The 18,575-nt window shown below is 39.3% G+C and overlaps 1 protein-coding gene across 1 annotated transcript; it reads right to left on the reverse strand.

Annotated features, from left to right (window-relative positions):
• Positions 1-1,917: 1,917 nt before the first annotated feature.
• On the reverse strand, positions 1,918-18,256 carry LOC117815921 (carcinoembryonic antigen-related cell adhesion molecule 5-like). The gene is made up of 18 exons (XM_034687949.1): positions 18,116-18,256; positions 15,726-15,763; positions 15,560-15,639; positions 14,373-14,657; positions 13,664-13,927; positions 13,064-13,333; positions 11,819-12,082; positions 11,136-11,405; positions 9,869-10,120; positions 9,218-9,484; positions 8,812-9,081; positions 5,462-5,731; positions 5,023-5,292; positions 4,600-4,860; positions 4,347-4,428; positions 4,179-4,239; positions 2,597-2,796; positions 1,918-2,457 (listed from the first exon to the last, which is right to left on the reverse strand). The coding sequence occupies exons 3-18, from the start codon at positions 15,627-15,629 to the stop codon at positions 2,373-2,375; spliced, it is 3,441 nt and encodes a 1,146-aa protein (XP_034543840.1). The 5' UTR covers positions 15,630-15,639; positions 15,726-15,763; positions 18,116-18,256; the 3' UTR covers positions 1,918-2,372.
• Positions 18,257-18,575: the final 319 nt, after the last annotated feature.

An 18,575-nucleotide genomic window follows, 5' to 3' on the forward strand; every position in this document is an offset into this window, starting at 1 on the left:
TTCTACTTACAGCAAGGAGAAGATGTTGTCTCTACAGAAGACGCTCCTCTGTGTTCATCAGAAGGAAGAAGTCAGGCTGTTAAACTCGTCAGCCTTCCTTCCTCTTCATGTTATTAATACGCATGAAACAAGTTAGGTAGTGATATCAAGTAATGAGGGGGTTTTTTTAAGCAATATCTGGCCTTCATAATGTTGGTTAACTAGGAAAAGGGCAAATTTGTCAATTAACTTTATTTAAAAGCATTTTAAAGTTGCAATCTTTGCAAAGTTGGAACAAAAGCAACATAAAAAAGTTATAATAAAAGGTGTGAAAATACAGCAAAGAGAGGTGTTAAGTCAGCAACTGAAGCAGAGGAGAAGTTGCTGCTTGTGACGATTCAAAAACACAAAGCTACACAAGAGGTTCCACTGACTCTTTGGACCAAGTGTATGTTGAAACTGCAGGTACACTGGCTGGATCTCAGAATGCAGCAGCTCCAACCTGGTCTTGCTGAAATCATGAATGGAATACTTAAGGGTGAGTCACATGATGCACACTGGCTCATAAGTCTGTTTCTGAGATACTGACATTGAGAAAGAGTTGTCAGCTCATCTTAGGTACAACATGGCATAAGGAGACACTTCCACAGCACAGCTCACTGAACATTTGACTCAGCTCTGCTTCAGAGCACAACTGTTTGTCAGGAAGTCGGAGCAGAAAGACTCACAGTAGAGCTGGGCGATTAACCGAATTAATTCGATTAATTTGATTTCATTTTTTCAATCGATATGAAAAAAATTTAATCTCAACATCGAGTTTAATGTCTCCCTGGCTCTCTACTATTTTGAAACCGGTCCACGTAATACACACAGTCACCACACCAGGAGGACTGGCGCTGTATCATAAACAGACTGCGGTCAACATTCGTTTGCGCATGACTGATAGACGAGTAAGAGAAACACACAAACTCAGGATATACATGAGGGATGTTAGCTTGGTCTCTACCTGCAGCAGGTGTGCTTTATGAACCAGCTCTCCTCACCTCCATGCATCTGTCTCATCTTCATTGAGGATTTTTACCCCCCCTTGGTGTGCGTAAGTGACAAAGACACAACCGGGGGGACGTCTGTTTAATATTTGATGTTTGACGTTGTTGCCATGGTTACCGTAAAAAGCTCCGTGTCTACAGCTTGATTTAATCCAGTTTGGTGAAACATCAGACACATTTATTAAGTTTGGATCAACTCCTCGTCATCAAAGATGCAGATGCATTTCAGAGTGCCGTGAGCTGACGGTCTGTCCAGTGTGCCTGTCACTGCAGGTGCATTCAGGGACCGTCGTAAAAGAGCAATACAGCCCTGAAATTGTATTTATGGCATTTTAATTTGAATCAAGAGAATCAAAATATCTTCATAGTGGTCACATCAAGAATGTTTCCTTTTTACTTTTTAGCAGTTAGAGGCTAAATCATTAAACTTAAGATAATACACAAAAGTGTTAAAAGAGTGAAATGGTTTAAACATTTAAGTCACATTAGAAGATAACATCATGTGTAATTCATATGTGAGCATCAGAGAAAAATTATGAATGGATCAGCGATAAAAGTGAAGCTGGTGGCTTCTGTAGATTATTTTTCTCTCAAAAAGAACACAAAGACAAGCACTTAGTGATTTTGTGAAGATTTAATACAAATATATGATGAAGTCAATATGAACAAATGATTATGGTTATTAAAAAACAACGACAGTGAATGATGAATAACTGAAATGTTGAAAACAGCTGAAATTAAATGACAGAGCTCATATACAAAATGAATTGATGACTGTGAATGAAAAACTTAATGATTATAGTAAAATGTGTGAATGACATAGTTTAAGGATATGTGCGGGAAAATGACTATGTTACTGTAAGGAATGAAAATAATTGATTGAATTTCCTTAATTTACATTCTCCATGAAACAAAGAGTGTAAAGATGTCTGTTTATGCTCTTTTCATTCATCAGTGTGTGAGGCTGAGTTAATGGGTGAATGTGTTTAGGTCCTACGAGGAAACTGGGAGAAGCCTGAGAGAAGGGTAGGCAAAAGGTTTGTGTGTGTGTGTGTGTGTGTGTGTGTGTGTGTTTTGTTGCAAATCAATTCAATGCATGCTTTTGCAAAATCCCAGAGATAATGTAAAAAATATATATCTTCTTAAATATTCAGTCAAAGCAATAAGTCATAAATATTTTACAAGTTTGTTGCAGATGTCTCTTGCTAAGTCAAACACAGAGCTTCCATATATCCTCTGATTCAACGTGTGCATTAAACACAGGTCTTATTGTGTACTCTGATGACGCTGTCCTGATAAAGTTGTTTTTCATGCTTCTTATCAGGATTCAAAGGATAAAGTAGACTAGAGGTTTCTGCGTCCATGTTCTTTGGTGGGTTTGTTGACCGTACTGTACAATGCAGCTGGATCCTCCACAGTTTCCTGACCGCTGGTTTTAAGAGAAACATGAAATAAATAAAGTGTTCAGGTGAAATGTTTACAGCCCAACAGTGATCACAATGAAGTTATAAACAAGAGTATTCATAATAATTATGATACAAGTTAATGTTCTGTGAGGAGTTCTTTACCTCTGGGCTGTTCTGGCGGTGTTAAATCTAACAGCAGAGTACTCAACCATCCCTCCTTCTTCTTCTTCTTCTTCCTTCTTTGTTTTCTTGTTTCTTTTGGGTTTATCTAGTTTGATGTTGGAGTAGACAGGCTCCTCCGGATTTTTAGCAAAGTGAACAGTCGCATAGTGAAGATCATTCTGCTGCTCTGCCAGTTGGATCTGTGAACATTGAACAGATGAGAGTATTTTTCCTTTGTAGAAGGACTTTTGAAAGACAGAAGTTCCAGCTCGGGTCACTAACAAAGACAGAGGTTATGATTTCATGGAAAGGTAAAAATTTAAATTAAAAAACAACCAGAAATTTAAAAAACAAAGCTGTTAGTGGTGTAACGGTTCCTTGTCATTCGGAGAAGACGCTAAATAATTGTATGATTTCCTCTCAAAGCAGTGTTGAAGTTTGGGAAAGCCTTGGGTTGTGTCATGGTGGCCTCCTCAGTCGTTTATTTTTTACATGGTTTGCTCCCATCTCCAGCCACTTCTTTATTCTCTTCAACAAGTGAATTTCAGTGTCTCTCTTGGCTTCCATTATTCATTCATCAAACAGATGCCATCTGTATGAAAACTCTCCCAGTTCTGTAATCCCTAAAACCACTTTCTAACCAGTTTTTATTTCCCCTTCTCCCAATCACAGTATTTATATCAGCACCTTTCTACTAGACCGCACTGTCATTTAATTTGTCAATCGAATAGCATGCACTCAAATGTTCTGCTGTCATCATCAATATGACAACATTATTAACTTGGTACGGGTCATGCAAACAGAATATTCAATTTGAATATACAAATTCTGACTGTTTCAAAATGAGGGTTATGATTCACTCAGGGTCTTAGGAGCCTTCTTTGGACATGTTTACAGCACTTTTGCAAAATGCATCCAGATTTCTGTTTTAACAGCAGTTTGCAACACAATCTAGTCTTTTAAAATCAGCTCTATTTGTTATTCACCTAAAAATAGACTTGAACTCTGGCTTTGTGCTCACTTCTCTGCATTTGGGTCATTTTTCATTGCTGCTTCATACACACTATTCTGGCAGGTCCCCTTCTTATTATGGATAACTTTCTGACCTCACAAAGTATCAGATCTGATTTGATCAATCGCTTGTTTTGACTCAGTGGCTTCTATCTTTTTATGCAGTCTAAATCTCTACACAAGGATGAGGGATTCATTGCATTGGTGTTTTACTTTTTTGATAGCATTCATTTGTGATCCAAAATTGAAAAAGTTGGAGAAAAATTACCAAAACTTCCTCAATAATCACAAACCAGCCACTCATGAAGAAGGCCAAGATATAAGTCTATTTTTAGTTCATGGCTATGAAAAGCACAATATCTCCAAAGTTCTCAGTTTACATGTTTTCAGAAGTTGTTTTGAGACTCATGCCAACATGATAGAGAAAGCAAAGGAAAATACTTTTGGATACTTTAGGAAGTTTATAAAGGTAGATAAACAACAGGATAACTTTTATTGAAAAGTGTGGACCTCAAAGTCACACATCAAGTAATAAAACAGATATATTTCATGAATTAATGAATTTCCTCACCTGTTCACGGTTGTCTGGTCTCTCTCTGGGCTCAGACTGTTGCTTACGGGTCCTCTTCTTTCTAGTCAGACACATTCATCATAAAAATTAAACCATGATCGTTGTGTCATCACTGAAATGATTTCATTTTAAAGTTGAACAATCATTTGGTGGAATTGAATTACTCACATGATCCATATGATAACAAAGGTGAGAATGAGAATGATCATGATGACGGGGACTGTGACAGCAGCTTTCAGTTTCCATGGACCTGAAAAAAAAATGTTGAATTAAAAAAATAAAATTATATAAGGAATGAAACCTTTCTCTGAATCGCTGGATAGCGTCCAGAATCAATAAGAACCGGAATCAATAGAATTGGAATGAGAGCTAACTGTAGTTAGCATGTTATGACCCATGAAGTAGTCAGCATGAAACTTACCTGCTACAACAGTCAGATGTAAAGTGGAGTTATGATGTCCCTTGACATTTGCAGCAAGACAAACATAATTCCCACTGTGTTCAGGTCTTGAGCTGCCAATAGTAAATATCTGTCCTGATGTTTTTTGGGACTCTTCATTCTCCTTGTACCAGGTGTAGTTAGCTGCTGGGTTAGCATCACTGCTACAGGTCAGATTCACTGAACTGCCCTCCACTATCTTAGCAGAGGGACTCACTGACACAGAGGGAAGCTTTGGAGCATCTGGAGGTGAATGAAAAAAATGAAGCAAAAAAAAGACATGAACAAAAGAAAGAAACAAATAAACAAACAAGTCACGTTTAATATGCATGATATAAGTCTTAGGTGTGGCAGAGTTTTTGACATAATAATCTTATTTTCCTTTTTAAATTATGTTTTACTCACATTTTACATTAACAGTGATGTGATCAGATGTCCTCCTCCCCAGCTTGTTCTCAGCTGTACAGTAATACTGTCCAAAGTCAGAGGCCTGGATAGAACTGAATTGAAGCTTTGGTCCTTTTTTTGAAAGTTGAGGGTCTGTATTTCCATTCTTCTTGTACCAGGTGTAGTTAGCTGCTGGGTTAGCATCACTACTACAGGTCAGAGTCACTGAACTGCCCTCCACTATCTCAGCAGGGGGACTCACTGACACAGAGGGAAGCTTTGGAGCATCTGGTGGTGAATGAAAATTATGAAGCAAAGAAAAGAACTGATATGAACAAAAGAAAGAAAAATAAATAAACAAACAGGTCACGATTAATATGCATGACATAAGTCTTAGGTGTGGCAGAGTTTTTGACATAATAATCTTATTTTCCTTTTTAAATTATGTTTTACTTACATTTTACATTAACAGTGATGTGATCAGATGTCCTCCTCCCCAGCTTGTTCACAGCTGTACAGTAATACTGTCCTAAGTCAGAGGCCTGGATAGAACTGAAGACAAGCTTTGGTCCTTTGTTTGAAAGTTGAAGGTCTGTATTTCCATTCTCCTTGTACCAGGTATAACTAGCTGCTGGGTTAGCATTACTGCTACAGGACAGAGTCACTGAACTGTTCTCCACTATCTCAGCAGAATGACTCATAATGACAGAGGGAAGCCTCGGAGCATCTGGAAAGAAATAAAAATCTTTCTTTAATACATTTTAAAGAGTTAATACATACTCTTTTCATATTGATTACATAGAAAAAAATAAGAAATAGTCTTTAACTCATGTAACAGCAGTGACTAATTAATCCTCATGTCCTCTAAGACTCAGGGTCTGATCTGCTAAAGGTTTGCGAGTATAAAAACATGTGCAAACTTGATAGCGCACGCAAAGCTGACGTACTAACCGGGAGCACCGAGGATTGCGTCTTTCAAATGAGCAAAATAGCACTCGCAAAACATTTAGCATGTTTGCCTTCATGAATATGCAGAACACATGTAGATCATCAGAACGTGCAAAATACTGGGAGGAGGAGATGCAAATGTAATCATTTAGCACACACAATGTGATTTATCAAACCTGAAGCAGATAGCGTGCAGTGTTTTTACCGCTTTACAACATGCCCGCAAAAGCTGGGCTTACAAGCATTACTACATGTTTTAGTCAATCAAACCAAGGGCCTGATCTACTAAGATCCCAAATAACGAGCGCTAATTTGCACGTGCTATTTCTGGGCGTGTTGCGGGTGATCTACTAAGACCGCGTGTGCAAATGATAACGAGTGCAAAAGTGGTGCGGACCGCCCTATTTTAATGAGGATTTTGCGTGTGCTATCGGCTGTCACCATGGAGAGTTTGAGAGAACAGAGTGGTCTTAAGCGATAAATGAAGTTTGCAGTTATGGAGTTGGAGATCTTTGTGGAGGAGGGAAATAAACACATCGGTGAACTCCAGCAGAGACATCTAAGTGTGAGAAACGCGATTTCGGAGGCCATCTGTGAAAAGGTGAATGCTTTGAGAAAACAGAAGATCTGCCGATGAAATAAACGCATCTACTCTACTCCAAAACGCAATCAGTGTTTTGATGGAGTTTAGAGAGCGATTTGATGAGGCTTAGTCTGCCACTCTTGCTATAGAAAAGTTAGGCGTCACTTGGATGAAGACAGTCGCCTCACTGTCCCAGGGAGCAACTTTGGGGTGAACGTTTTAATGCCTGATATCATCAGCCAGCAACTGTCCCAAAGATTCACCAGCTTAAATGGAACTGGGAACATGTTTGAGTCGATTCACCCCAACACACTGCTGCAAGCACGAGATGAGGAGTTACACAGAGCTGCCTGGCGCAGCTCAGTGAGCGCTCATTCACGTTAAAACTAACTAAAAACCCCTCGATGAGCACGATGGGACAGGAGAGACTGAGTGGACATGTCATGGTATCTATTGAGAATGACAGATCAAAGAAAATGGACATACAGCGCATCGTGGACAAGTCCGCGGAGCTTAAGGCTCGTCCAAACAGTGGTGAGTAGGCCGAGTACTTCATATTGATTTTGTGTTTGTATGTGAAGATGTGGGCCGCTGTGTCAATTATCCAAAACTGTATATCTATTGACACAGTGGCCGTCTGTGCTCTCATTATATGAAAAAGTTAAAGTGGGTGTCAGAATGATGCAGTCGCTATCCGTGGTGCTGAACTGCTTTGAATTTGTGTTGTTTTATTATTATTATTTTGTTCTCTTGGTTTGATTGACTAAAACATGTAGTAATGCTTGTAAGCCCAGCTTTTGCGGGCATGTTGTAAAGTGATGTTATGATGAGCTTTACAGTGACCGCAGCCATGTGTGCGTAACACTGTGCCAGTTTGCACCTGCCTTTCAAACGTGCTAAATATAGACGCAAAAACAGCGCTCGCTATCTGCTTCAGGTTTGATAAATCACATTGTGTGTGCTAAATGATTACATTTGCATCTCCTCCTCCCAGTATTTTGCGCGTCCTGATGATCTACATGTATTCTGCATATTCATGAAGGCAAACACGCTAAATGATTTGCGAGTGCTATTTTGCTCATTTGACAGACGCAATCCTCGGTGCTCCCGGTTAGTACGTCAGCTTTGCGCGCTATCAAGTTTGCACGTGTTTTTATACACGCAAACCTTTAGTAGATCGGGCCCCAAGAGAACAAAAAAAGAATAATTATAAAACAACATCTTAGAATGAGCGCTCACTGAGCTGCGCCAGGCAGCTTGGTGTAACTCCTCATCTCGTGCTTGCAGCAGTGTGTTGGGGTGAATTGCCTCAAACATGTTCCCAGTTCCATTTAAGCTGGTGAATCTTTGGGACAGTTGCTGGATGATGATATCAGGCATTAAAAACGTTCACCCGAAAGTTGCTCCCTGGGACAGTGAGGCAACTGTCTTCATCCAAGTGAAGCCTAACTTTTCTAGAGCAAGAGTGGCAGACTAAGCCTCATCAAATTGCTCTCTAAACTCCATCAAAACACTGATTGAGTTTTGGAGTAGAGTAGATGCGTTTATTTCATTGGCAGATCTTCTGTTTTTTCTCACATCATTCACCTTTTCACAGATGGTCTCCAAAATCGCATTTCTAACGCTGAGATGTCTCTGCTGGAGTTCACCGATGTGTTTATTTCCCTCCTCCACAAAGACCTCCAACTCCATGACTTCAAACTTTATTTATCGCTTAAGACCACTCTGCTCTCTCAAACTCTACATGGTGACAGCCGATAGCACACGCAAAATCCTCATTAAAATAGGGCGGTCTGCACCACTTTTGCACTCGTTATCATTTGCGCACGCAGTCTTAGTAGATCACCCGCAACACGCCCAGAAATAACACGTGCAAAATTATTATTTGCACACCCAAATTAGCGCTCGTTATTTGGGATCTTAGTAGATCAGGCCCTGAGTGTCTTTAATATCTTCTGTAAATGTTGAAGATCCTCCCAGACTACAGCTGCTGTAAAATGTGAATTCTAAACAGATGACAAACAGAGACAGCAAATGTGAAGATTGTTTATCCACCTGCTACAACCTCCATCTATATTCATTACTCTATCTAACCAGTGAATCACTGACTAAAAGGGAACAAGTGTTTATGTTGAAAACACTAAGACGTCAGGTTATCTAGATGTGAGCAAATACTATAAAACACCAGGACAATCAGGTATGATCAGCAAAGAAAGCTTCATGATGCTGACAGTTATCATCTTAATGAAGCTTTTTATATGAACTGTTTCACTCACATTTCACATCAATAGAGATGTAGTTGGATCTTCTTGTGCTCAGCTTGTTCTTTGCTTCACAGTAATACTCTCCAGAGTCAGAAGACTGGATGTACTTGAAGACAAGCTGTGTGTTTTTACTGAGTTGTTGAACTCCCCTGTTGCCGTTCTTCTTGTACCAGGTATATGTAGCTGCTGGGTTAGCATCACTGCTACAAGTCAGAGTCACATACATGCCCTCCTCTATCGGACCAGAAGGACTCACTGACACAGGACGGAGCTTTGGAGCATCTGGAGGAGAAAACATGTTTTTATATCATTTAGACATTTAAATGTTAAAGTTTCAGGAAGCACATATGATCAGTAAATAAATAAAAAAAACAGTAATCATTTGAACATTACTTGAAAAATAAAATGTTTCACTTACATTTCACATCAATGTTAGTGTATCCAGATGAACGGGGAGTTCTCCCTACATCATTCTTAGCTGCACAGTCATACCTTCCAGAGTCAGAGGGCTGAATATGACTGAAGACGAGCTTTGATCCTTTACCTTGATGTCCACGACCAGACTCCTTGTACCAGGTATACTCAGGTGCTGGGTAACCATCACAGCTGCAGGTCAGAGTCACTGAACTGCCCTCAGTGATTTCACCATTTGGACTCACAGACACAGAACAAGACTTTGGAGCATCTGGAGGAGATAATATGAAATAAATACTTGAATGACCTGTGTGGAGGATTTAGTGATATCAAGAGGTGCCAAATAACAAACAAACAGTCAGAGCTCCTTTTTGTTCTCCTCCTCTCCTTCAAGCTTATAGGAGAAACTACAACTACATTGTACACATTATAAACATTGTACTGCCTCATGGCAGACTTTGTGAACTGCGAGAAAGAGATCATTCTGAGTTCAATACACACAACAACTCTCTCATCAAGTGATTTCACTCAAAACATACATCTGGTTATTATTGAAAATCTGATACTGGGCTTAATGGAGTGAGCATGTTTGTGTTTGAAGGGTTTTATTTAGTTTAAGAAAATTTGTTGCCAATGAACAAATAGTTAAACTCACATTTCACTTTAATGAATAATTGAGATTGCCTCTTTCCCAGCGTATTCTCAGCTTCACAGTAATACTCTCCAGAGTCAGAGGACAGGATGGACCTGAAGTAAAGCTGGGCTTCTTTAGTGGGAGGTTGACCGTCGTTCACCTTGTACCAGGTATAAGTAGCTACTGGGTTAGCATCACTGCTGCAAGTCAGAGTCACTGGACTGCCCTCCTTCATCTCACCAGAAGGATTAACAGAGGGTAGCCTCGGAGCATCTGAAGGAAAATAAAACTATTTGTTTAAACATGATGGATATGTTGATCTTTCAATATTCATTGCAAAGGTTGTAAACTCAGAAAATATAAGATACAAGGACAAACGCCTTTTTAACTCTTGTATTTTGACAGTGAATCCTCAATCATCATGTGTTGTAAGAATAAGTATCATTATTGCTTGGTTAGAATCACTGCTGCAGGTCGGTTTTATCTGAACTTCCCTCCACTACCTCACCAGAGGGACTCACTGATTCTAAGACAACTTTTAGGGCATCTGGAAGAAAAAAAGATGTTGAAATACAACTCGTACTTGGATTTTTTAAATTTTAACACGAAGGTCATAGAACTGATGAATTAACTACAGACTTTCTTAATCTTACATTTCACCTCTGCCATTCTTGTCAGCAACACAAGGACATGTTGGACACTGAAGTACTTTTCATTTGCACTATTGATAGGGCTCAAATCTTTTAATCTCAATTTCCTCCATGCAGACCTCCTTCTCCAGTTCAGGGTTAATTATTTCCTTTAACTATTTGAGTTATATATTACAGCCTTTCACACACTGTGTTCATGACTGATGTCCCTGACTCTTATTTTATTTCAGACTATGACACAGTGAAGTAAATAAACAGTGACAGAGAGCCCCTGTCATCATGTCCTTAAAGAATTGGTATCTTTCACTGGTTTCTGCCCAGGTTTCAGATTCTCCCAGACTGCAGGTGAAGTCAAATGTGAACTCTTACAGGTTAATAACCAGAGCTATAAAACAAAGGTTAGTGTGGAGGTGAGGAGAAGTTTCTTCCACTTGACTCACTGACACAAAGTGAAGCCTTAATGCATCCAGAAAGATGAAGTCTTGAAGATTTACCATAAAAGTAGAACAACACATGTTTAGTGACAAGATTTCTTAAGACCTGAAAGCCCCAAACAGACCAGCTTAAAATCAGTAACTTACAATATTAATTATACAGGCTTTAGAAATGTGATGTTATGAGTGAGCTGTTTTACTCACATGTTACATCAATGAAAACTGATTCAGATGTTTTACTCCCCAGTCTGTTCACAGCTGTACAGTAATACTCTCCAGAGTCAGAGGCCTGGATAGAACTGAAGTAAAGCCTCGGTCCCTTTTTTGAAAGTTGAAGGTCTGTATTTCTATTCTCCTTGTACCAGGTATAACTAGCTGCTGGGTTAGCATCACTGCTGCAGGTCAGAGTAACTGAACTGCCCTCCACTATCGGACCAGAGTGACTCACTGACACAGAGGGAAGCTTTGGAGCATCTGGAGGAGCAAACATGTTTTTACATCATTTAGACATTTTGATGTTTAAAGTTTCATTTTAAGTCAAACTGTGAAGATAATAGAAATGTTTTTAGTTGAGCCTGTTTCTCACAAAAAACAAACTGCAGTATCCAATAGGCAGAGTACTGAGGAATATGAAGTAATCAAGTACACCTGAGTATAACCTTAGTCTTTCTAAAGTAATATGACAATTAAATAGTCTTATATAGTAAAATTAGTTCAGACTGACATAATGAACCTTTCTGTCATTTATCTTAGATGCTCAGTGTCATAAAGTTGCAGACAGTGAATGTGAACCAGATAGAGGTGAAAGAAGCACATATGATCAATACATTAAGGAAAAAAATAGTAATCAGTTGAATATTGCTTTTAAAATAAAATGTTTCACTTACACTTCACATCAATCTTGGTGTATCCAGATGTCCTCTCCCTCCCTACGTCATTCTCAGCTGTACAGTAATACCTTCCAGAGTCAGAGGACTGAATCTGACTGAAGACGAGCTCTGATCCTTTACTGTGATGTCCATGATCGTACTCCTTGTACCAGCTATACTCAGGTGCTGGGTAACCATCACAGCTGCAGGTCAGAGTCACTGAACTGCCCTCAGTGATTTCACCATTTGGACTCTCAGAAACAGAACAAGACTTTGGAGCATCTGGAGGAGATAATATAAAATAAATACTTGAATGACCTGTGTGGAGGATTTAGTGATATCAAGAGGTGGCAAATTACAACTATCAGTCAGAGCTCCTTTTTGTTCTCCTCCTCCTCTCCTTCAAGCTCATAGGAGAAACTACACTGGTCATAAAACATGTGAAGACAACAAAAGGCGTCTCTAGAGTCAGCATTTGGTTTGTCTTGGTTCACTATAGAAACATTGTACTGCCTCATGGCAGACTTTGTGAACTGCAGATAAAAAGAGATCCTTCTAGGTTCAACACACAAAACAACTCTCTCATCAAGTGATTACACTCAAAACATACATCTGGTTATCATTGAAAATCTGATACAGGGCTTAATGGAGTGAGCATGTTTGTGTTTGAAGGGTTTTATTTAGTTTAAGAAAATTTGCTATCACATCAGCTCAAATATTATAATCTCATTTTCCTCCATGCAGATCTCCATCTCCAGTTCAGGGTTCATTATTTCCTTTCATTATTTGAGATATATATTACAGCCTTTCACACACTGTGTTCATGACTGATGTCCCTGACTCTTATTTTATTTCAGACTATGACACAGTGAAGTAAATAAACAGTGACAGAGAGCCCCTGTCATCATGTCCTTAAAGAATTGGTATCTTTCACTGTTTTCTGTCCAGGTTTCAGATTCTCCCAGACTGCAGGTGAAGTCAAATGTGAACTCTTAGAGGTTAATAACCAGAGCTATAAAACAAAGGTTAGTGTGGAGGTGAGGAGAAGTTTCTTCCACTGGACTCACTGACACAAAGTGAAGCCTTAATGCATCCAGAAAGATGAAGTCCTGAAGATTTACCATAAAAGTAGAACAACACGTTTAGTGACAAGATGTCTTAAGACCTGAAAGCCCTGAACAGACCAGCTTAAAATCAGTAATTTACAATATTAATTATACAGGCTTTAGAAATGTGATGTTATAAATGAGCTGTTTTACTCACATGTTACATCAATGAAAACTGATTCAGATGTTTTACTCCCCCGTCTGTTCACAGCTGTACAGTAATACTCTCCAGAGTCAGAGGCCTGGATGGACATGAAATATTTTGTGCTTGTGCTGTCAGTTTGAAGTCCTTGATTTCCATTCTTCTTGTACCAGGTATATGTAACCGCTGCTGGGTTAGCATCACTGCTACAAGTCAGAGTCACTCGTCTGCCCTCCACTATCGGACCAGAAGGACTCACTGACACAGGACGGAGCTTTGGAGCATCTGGAGGAGAAAACATGTTTTTATATCATTTAAACATTTAAATGTTTAAAGTTTCATTTTAAGACAAACTGTTAAGATAATAGAAATGTTTTCAGTTGAGCCTGTTTCTCACAAAAACAAACGTCAGTATCTAATAGGCAGAGTACAGAGTAATATGAAGTAAAGGAGTACACATGAGTATAAACTAAGTCTTTCTAAAGTAATTTGACAATTAAATCAATTAATATTATTAAAAATGGGTTCAAATTTTGACTAAATGCACCTTTCTGTCAATTATCTTAGATGCTCAGTGTCATACAGCTGTGTAAGTGAAGCAGATCAATCACTTACATTTCACATCTATGTCAGTGTATCCAGATGTCCTCTCCCTCCCTACATCATTCTCAGCTGTACAGTAATACCTTCCAGAGTCAGAGGACTGAATCTGACTGAAGACGAGCTCTGATCTTTTACTGTGATGTCCATGATCATTCTCCTTGTACCAGGTATACTCAGGTGCTGGGTAACCATCACAACTGCAGGTCAGAGTCACTGAACTGCCCTCAATGATTTCACCAGTTGGACTCACAGACACAGAACAAGACTTTGGAGCATCTGGAGGAGATAATATGAAATAAATACTTGAATGACCTGTGTGGAAGATTTAATGATATCAAGAGGTGCCAAATAACAACAAACAGTCAGAGCTCATTTTTGTTCTCCTCCTCCTCCTCGCCTTCAAGCTCATAGGAGAAACTAAACTGGTTATAAAACATGTGAAGACAACAAAAGGCATCTCTAGAGTCAGCATTTGGTTTGTCTTGGTTCACTATAGAAACATTGTACTGCCTCATGGCAGACTTTGTGAACTGCAGATAAAAAGAGATCATTCTGGGTTCAATACACAACAACTCTCTCAACAAGTGATTACACTCAAAACATACATCTGGTTATCATTGAAAATCTGATACAGGGCTTAATGGAGTGAGCATGTTTGTGTTTGCAGGGTTTTATTTAGTTTAAGAAAATTTGCTGCCAATGAACAAATAGTTAAACTCACATTTCACTTTAATGGAGATTATTTGAGACTGCCTCTTTCCCAGCGTATTCTCAGCTTCACAGTAATACTCTCCAGAGTCAGAGGACTGGATGGACCTGAAGTGAAGCTGGGCCTCTTTAGTGGGAGGTTGACCGTCGTTCACCTTGTACCAGGTATAAGTAGCTGCTGGGTTAGCATCACTGCTGCAGGTCAGAGTCACTGAACTGCCCTCCATCACCTCACCAGAAGGATTCACTGACACAGTGGGAGTCTTTGGAGCATCTGGGGTAATGTCTCCTCTTACCACTGAAACACAGAGCACATCAGGAAACTTCATCAAGATGATAACAGAAAAAATACTTAAAAACTACTTTTACATTTTTAATTCAGAAACCTGCTACAAGACTTAAATACCCAAAACTACTTGAATGTAAAGTTTCTCAATGCAAGCTTATTTGACTAAGATGAATCTGAAATTTTAAAGTTTCTTTCTGCATTTAGAACAAGTGAAGCTGTTTGCTTTGAGATCAGGAACATTAGACATGTGTGTAAATGCAGCTTATTGAGAGCGTGTGAAGTGTTCTGTTGTTTCCTCTCTGTTCACTCTGTGGTCAGAGTAGTGCAGAGTTTAAAGGAAGAGAACAGCAAACCACAGATGTGTGAGCACAGAAAGACACTTTGCTGCTATTGTCAGTTATATTTAGAAAAGCTGTTAACTGTTCACCATAAAGAGAATGGAAACATCACACATGTCAAGGGAATAAATTTCATGCACTTGCAAAGTTTGGTTCCCCTTTCTTTGAAATTAATGTTATCTTGTTTTCTAATAAAAGATATACTGACGTCCGTAGCTTACTTCTCTAGTTACTATATCCTTAAAAAGAAACATTTAAGCTTTGGTTATAAAAAACTTATCTGACTATGTAATACTCCTCAACTCTCAAATGTGTGTTAAAAGGATGCAGAGAGATGCTGTATGTGTAAAAACATTAAACACATCTGAAGACCTTCACTAAACAACCTGATCTGGAAGAAATCAGCTGCCAGCATGCAGATAGTATTTATATTCACTACTTCCCTTATCAGATGTCAATATCAAACATTAAATCTAGCAAAGAGTAAAAACAGATAAAGCCTGTTCTTGGTCGGTGTAACAAATAAATCCCCTGAGCTAAATGCCCTACGATGAAAATGAGGATATGAAGTACCTGGCAGAGAGAGAAGACAGATAACCAACACACTCGCTGCTGCTTTCAGGCCCATAGCTGCTCTTCTCATCCCTGTGTGACTTCAGAGAAGATAAATATCATCAGAAGGACTGTACATAACCTGTGCAGATAAATATCAATCATAACAAAGAAGAATTCTACTTACAGCAGGGAGAAGATGTTGTCTCTACAGAAGACGCTCCTCTATGTTCATAAGCAGGAAGAAGTCAGGGTGTTAAACTCGTCTCGCCTTCCTTCCTCTTCCTGCTTTTGATATGCATGAACCAAGTTACGTAGTGACATCAAGTAATGAGGCTTTTTGTAGGCAATATCTGGACTTTATAATATTGGTTGACAAAGAATGGGAGAAATATATCAAGTAACTTCATTTCAATCAAGTGCATACTAAGATGCAACCATTGCAGAGCAGGAACAAAAGTAATGAACATTAGTTATGATAAAAGGTGTGAAAATAAGCAAAGAAAGGTGTTGCAGAGAGCTGCAGCAGAGAAGAATGTGCTGCTTGTGAAGGTACAAAAAGACAGAGCTACTAGAGAGGCACCAGTGACACTCTGGGGAAAAATATGTTCAATCTGCATGTTGGCTAGCTGGATCTCAGAGTGCAGCAGATCCAAACTGGTTTTGCAGAAATCATGAATGGATGTATTTAGGGGTGTCATGTGATGCACATTGAGTTGTAAAGATTCAGGGTAACTGATTTCAACATGCCACATGATCGAATATTAGGAACAGCTGTAGGCTTTGACATAAATACACAATATTACTGAAAATGACCCCTTAGAGAGGCCTTACTAAGACAACCCCAAAAAAAGGTTTGTTGTTTTTTAATATGGATCTGCACGTTGGAAGTCTCATGGGATTTTACTGCTGTGACTTTCTGTGTAGACTACAGTTACAGCTGTACCAGGTATTCTATTCTTCCTGTAAAGCCCCGTTTCACAGCACTTTCTCAGTCCACTCCTTACATTGGACTTCTACCAGATGCGTATCCGGTCCGTCTCTGATCTGCTGCGGCCAGTCTCTGTGCTCTCTCTTTCTCAACAGCCACCAGTTGCGTTTTTTTTAGAACAGAGCACAGAGCAGGACCGCCGGACACCTGGAGTCATGTGACCAAGGTTTTCCTACAGTAATCACTGAATCAAGGATTCTTCTCCACCTTTCCTCATCCATGTTGTCTTTCTGGTCCTCTGAAAACCTCTGACCTGTTGACTCCAGGCCTGGCTCCGCTCATCATGACAGTTTGTTGTTGTAGTAAAGTGAAATATGATCTGGTGATAACACAGAGTGTTTTATTCTGAAAATTAACCGGGTGTTTTCATTTTGTTTTGGTGAAACCTGACTTCCTGTCCCGCTCCATCTACTCTGTTGAGATTGATGCGTCGTGCTCCGGCATCCAGCAAAGACAGAAGTCTTGTGTATCTGATCCTGAGGGCTCCGACCTGCCGGATCAGAGACGCAGCCGGAACGTAATAGAGCGGATCAAGTGGAAGTTAACACAGACTAGAATAGAATCCTATCAGATCCAGTGCCATGATTGATCGGAGACAGACCAGACACAGATCTGGTTGAATTTGGCTATTACAACCTCTTCCTACCCACTTCCCCTCAGTTTGCATGCCCACATGGGTGCCATCGAAAACCTCTGAATGGGAGTTGGAGTGAGAGTTAAACTCCACAACATCAAGTTTGCACCAATAATGTCAGTATTTTGTAGTTTGTGTTCATTGGTATGACAGTTACAGCTGAGACAGGTATTCTACTCTTCCTTTACAGCTTTTGTTTTAACATGTTATTGTATTGTTGCCTCTGTTCAGTCTGTGGTCAGATTAGTGCTGAGTTTAAAGAAAGAGAACTGTAGAACTTAGATGTTTGAGGACAAAAAAAAACCTTGCTTACTGTAAGTTTAATTTAGAAAAGCTGTTAAGTGTTCATCAAAAAGAGAATGGAAACATCACACTGACATCAGCAAAAAACTTAATGCATCTGCAAAGTTTAGTTCCCTTTTTTTAGTAGGTGTTATCTTGTCAGGCATCATATCTTAACTCTTAAACTACTGAATCCTTCAGATGCAACACTATGATATCCAGTTATACATTATAACTAGTCTTAATATGCAGAACTCAAAACATTTTCATGTAAAAGGATGCAGTGAAGATGCATGGGGAAAAACCCTGAACACATCTGAACACTTAGAAATGTGTTAATACAAAAAAAGAGAAGGAAATAAGATGATTCTTTATATCATCTATTGGTTTGCAACCTTTATAATCACACGTAACATTGACTGCACACAAAAGGAGTCTTCTCTTTAATGTAATAAAAGAAGAAGCAAGCTCTGGGTAAGCGTAACAAAGCCTTGCTATGTAAATGATGATATACAGTGCTGACACACAACACACTTGCTGCTGCTTTCAGGCTCAAAACTACTCTTCTTATCCCTGTAAGACTTCATAGAAAATCAAACACATCAGGAGAACGACATCACATAACCGGTGCAGATAAATATCAATCATATCAAAGAAGAATTCTACTCACAGCAGGGAGAAGATGTTGTCTCTACAGAAGACGCTCCTCTGTGGTCATAAGAAGGAAGAAGTCAGGCTGTTAAATTTGTCAGCCTTCGTTCCTCTTCCTGCTATTAATATGCATGAACCAAGTTACTGACTGGCATCAAGACATGAGGATTTTCTCAAACTCACTAATTGCAGGAGCGGTGATCCTCATGTTCTTTAAATGCACACGAATAACTTTTGCCATAGTCAGGGACTATGCTCATTCATTTTCTGTCCATTTCTGTATCAAACATACCTGCATGAAGGATAATCAGCCACATTACAGCTGCTGTGACTTTCTACAGACCCACTTGAAGGTCAAAGTAATTTGCACTAAACTCCCAAACTCCAGTAGTAACGGCCAAACTCCAACAAATCTGTGTCTGGTGTATCTCCACTCAGGCATGGCCCTGGATCTAGTTTGTATTCTAGTCAACGTGTTA

Source organism: Notolabrus celidotus, chromosome 7 (genome assembly GCF_009762535.1).
Source record: "Notolabrus celidotus isolate fNotCel1 chromosome 7, fNotCel1.pri, whole genome shotgun sequence".
NCBI lineage: Eukaryota > Metazoa > Chordata > Actinopteri > Labriformes > Labridae > Notolabrus > Notolabrus celidotus.

What these genes read in the sequence shown, in the direction of transcription:
- LOC117815921 (XM_034687949.1), bottom strand. Translation starts at nt 15,629, where the DNA reads ATGAGAAGAGCAGCTATGGGCCTGAAAGCAGCAGCGAGTGTGTTGGTT. An exon ending in CACTAACATTGATGTGAAAT is followed by an intron (nt 9,082 to 9,217) that starts GTAAGTGAAACA and finishes TTTCTCCTCCAG; the next exon opens with ATGCTCCAAAGCTCCGTCCT. An exon ending in TTTGTTATCATATGGATCAT is followed by an intron (nt 4,240 to 4,346) that starts GTGAGTAATTCA and finishes GTGTCTGACTAG; the next exon opens with AAAGAAGAGGACCCGTAAGC.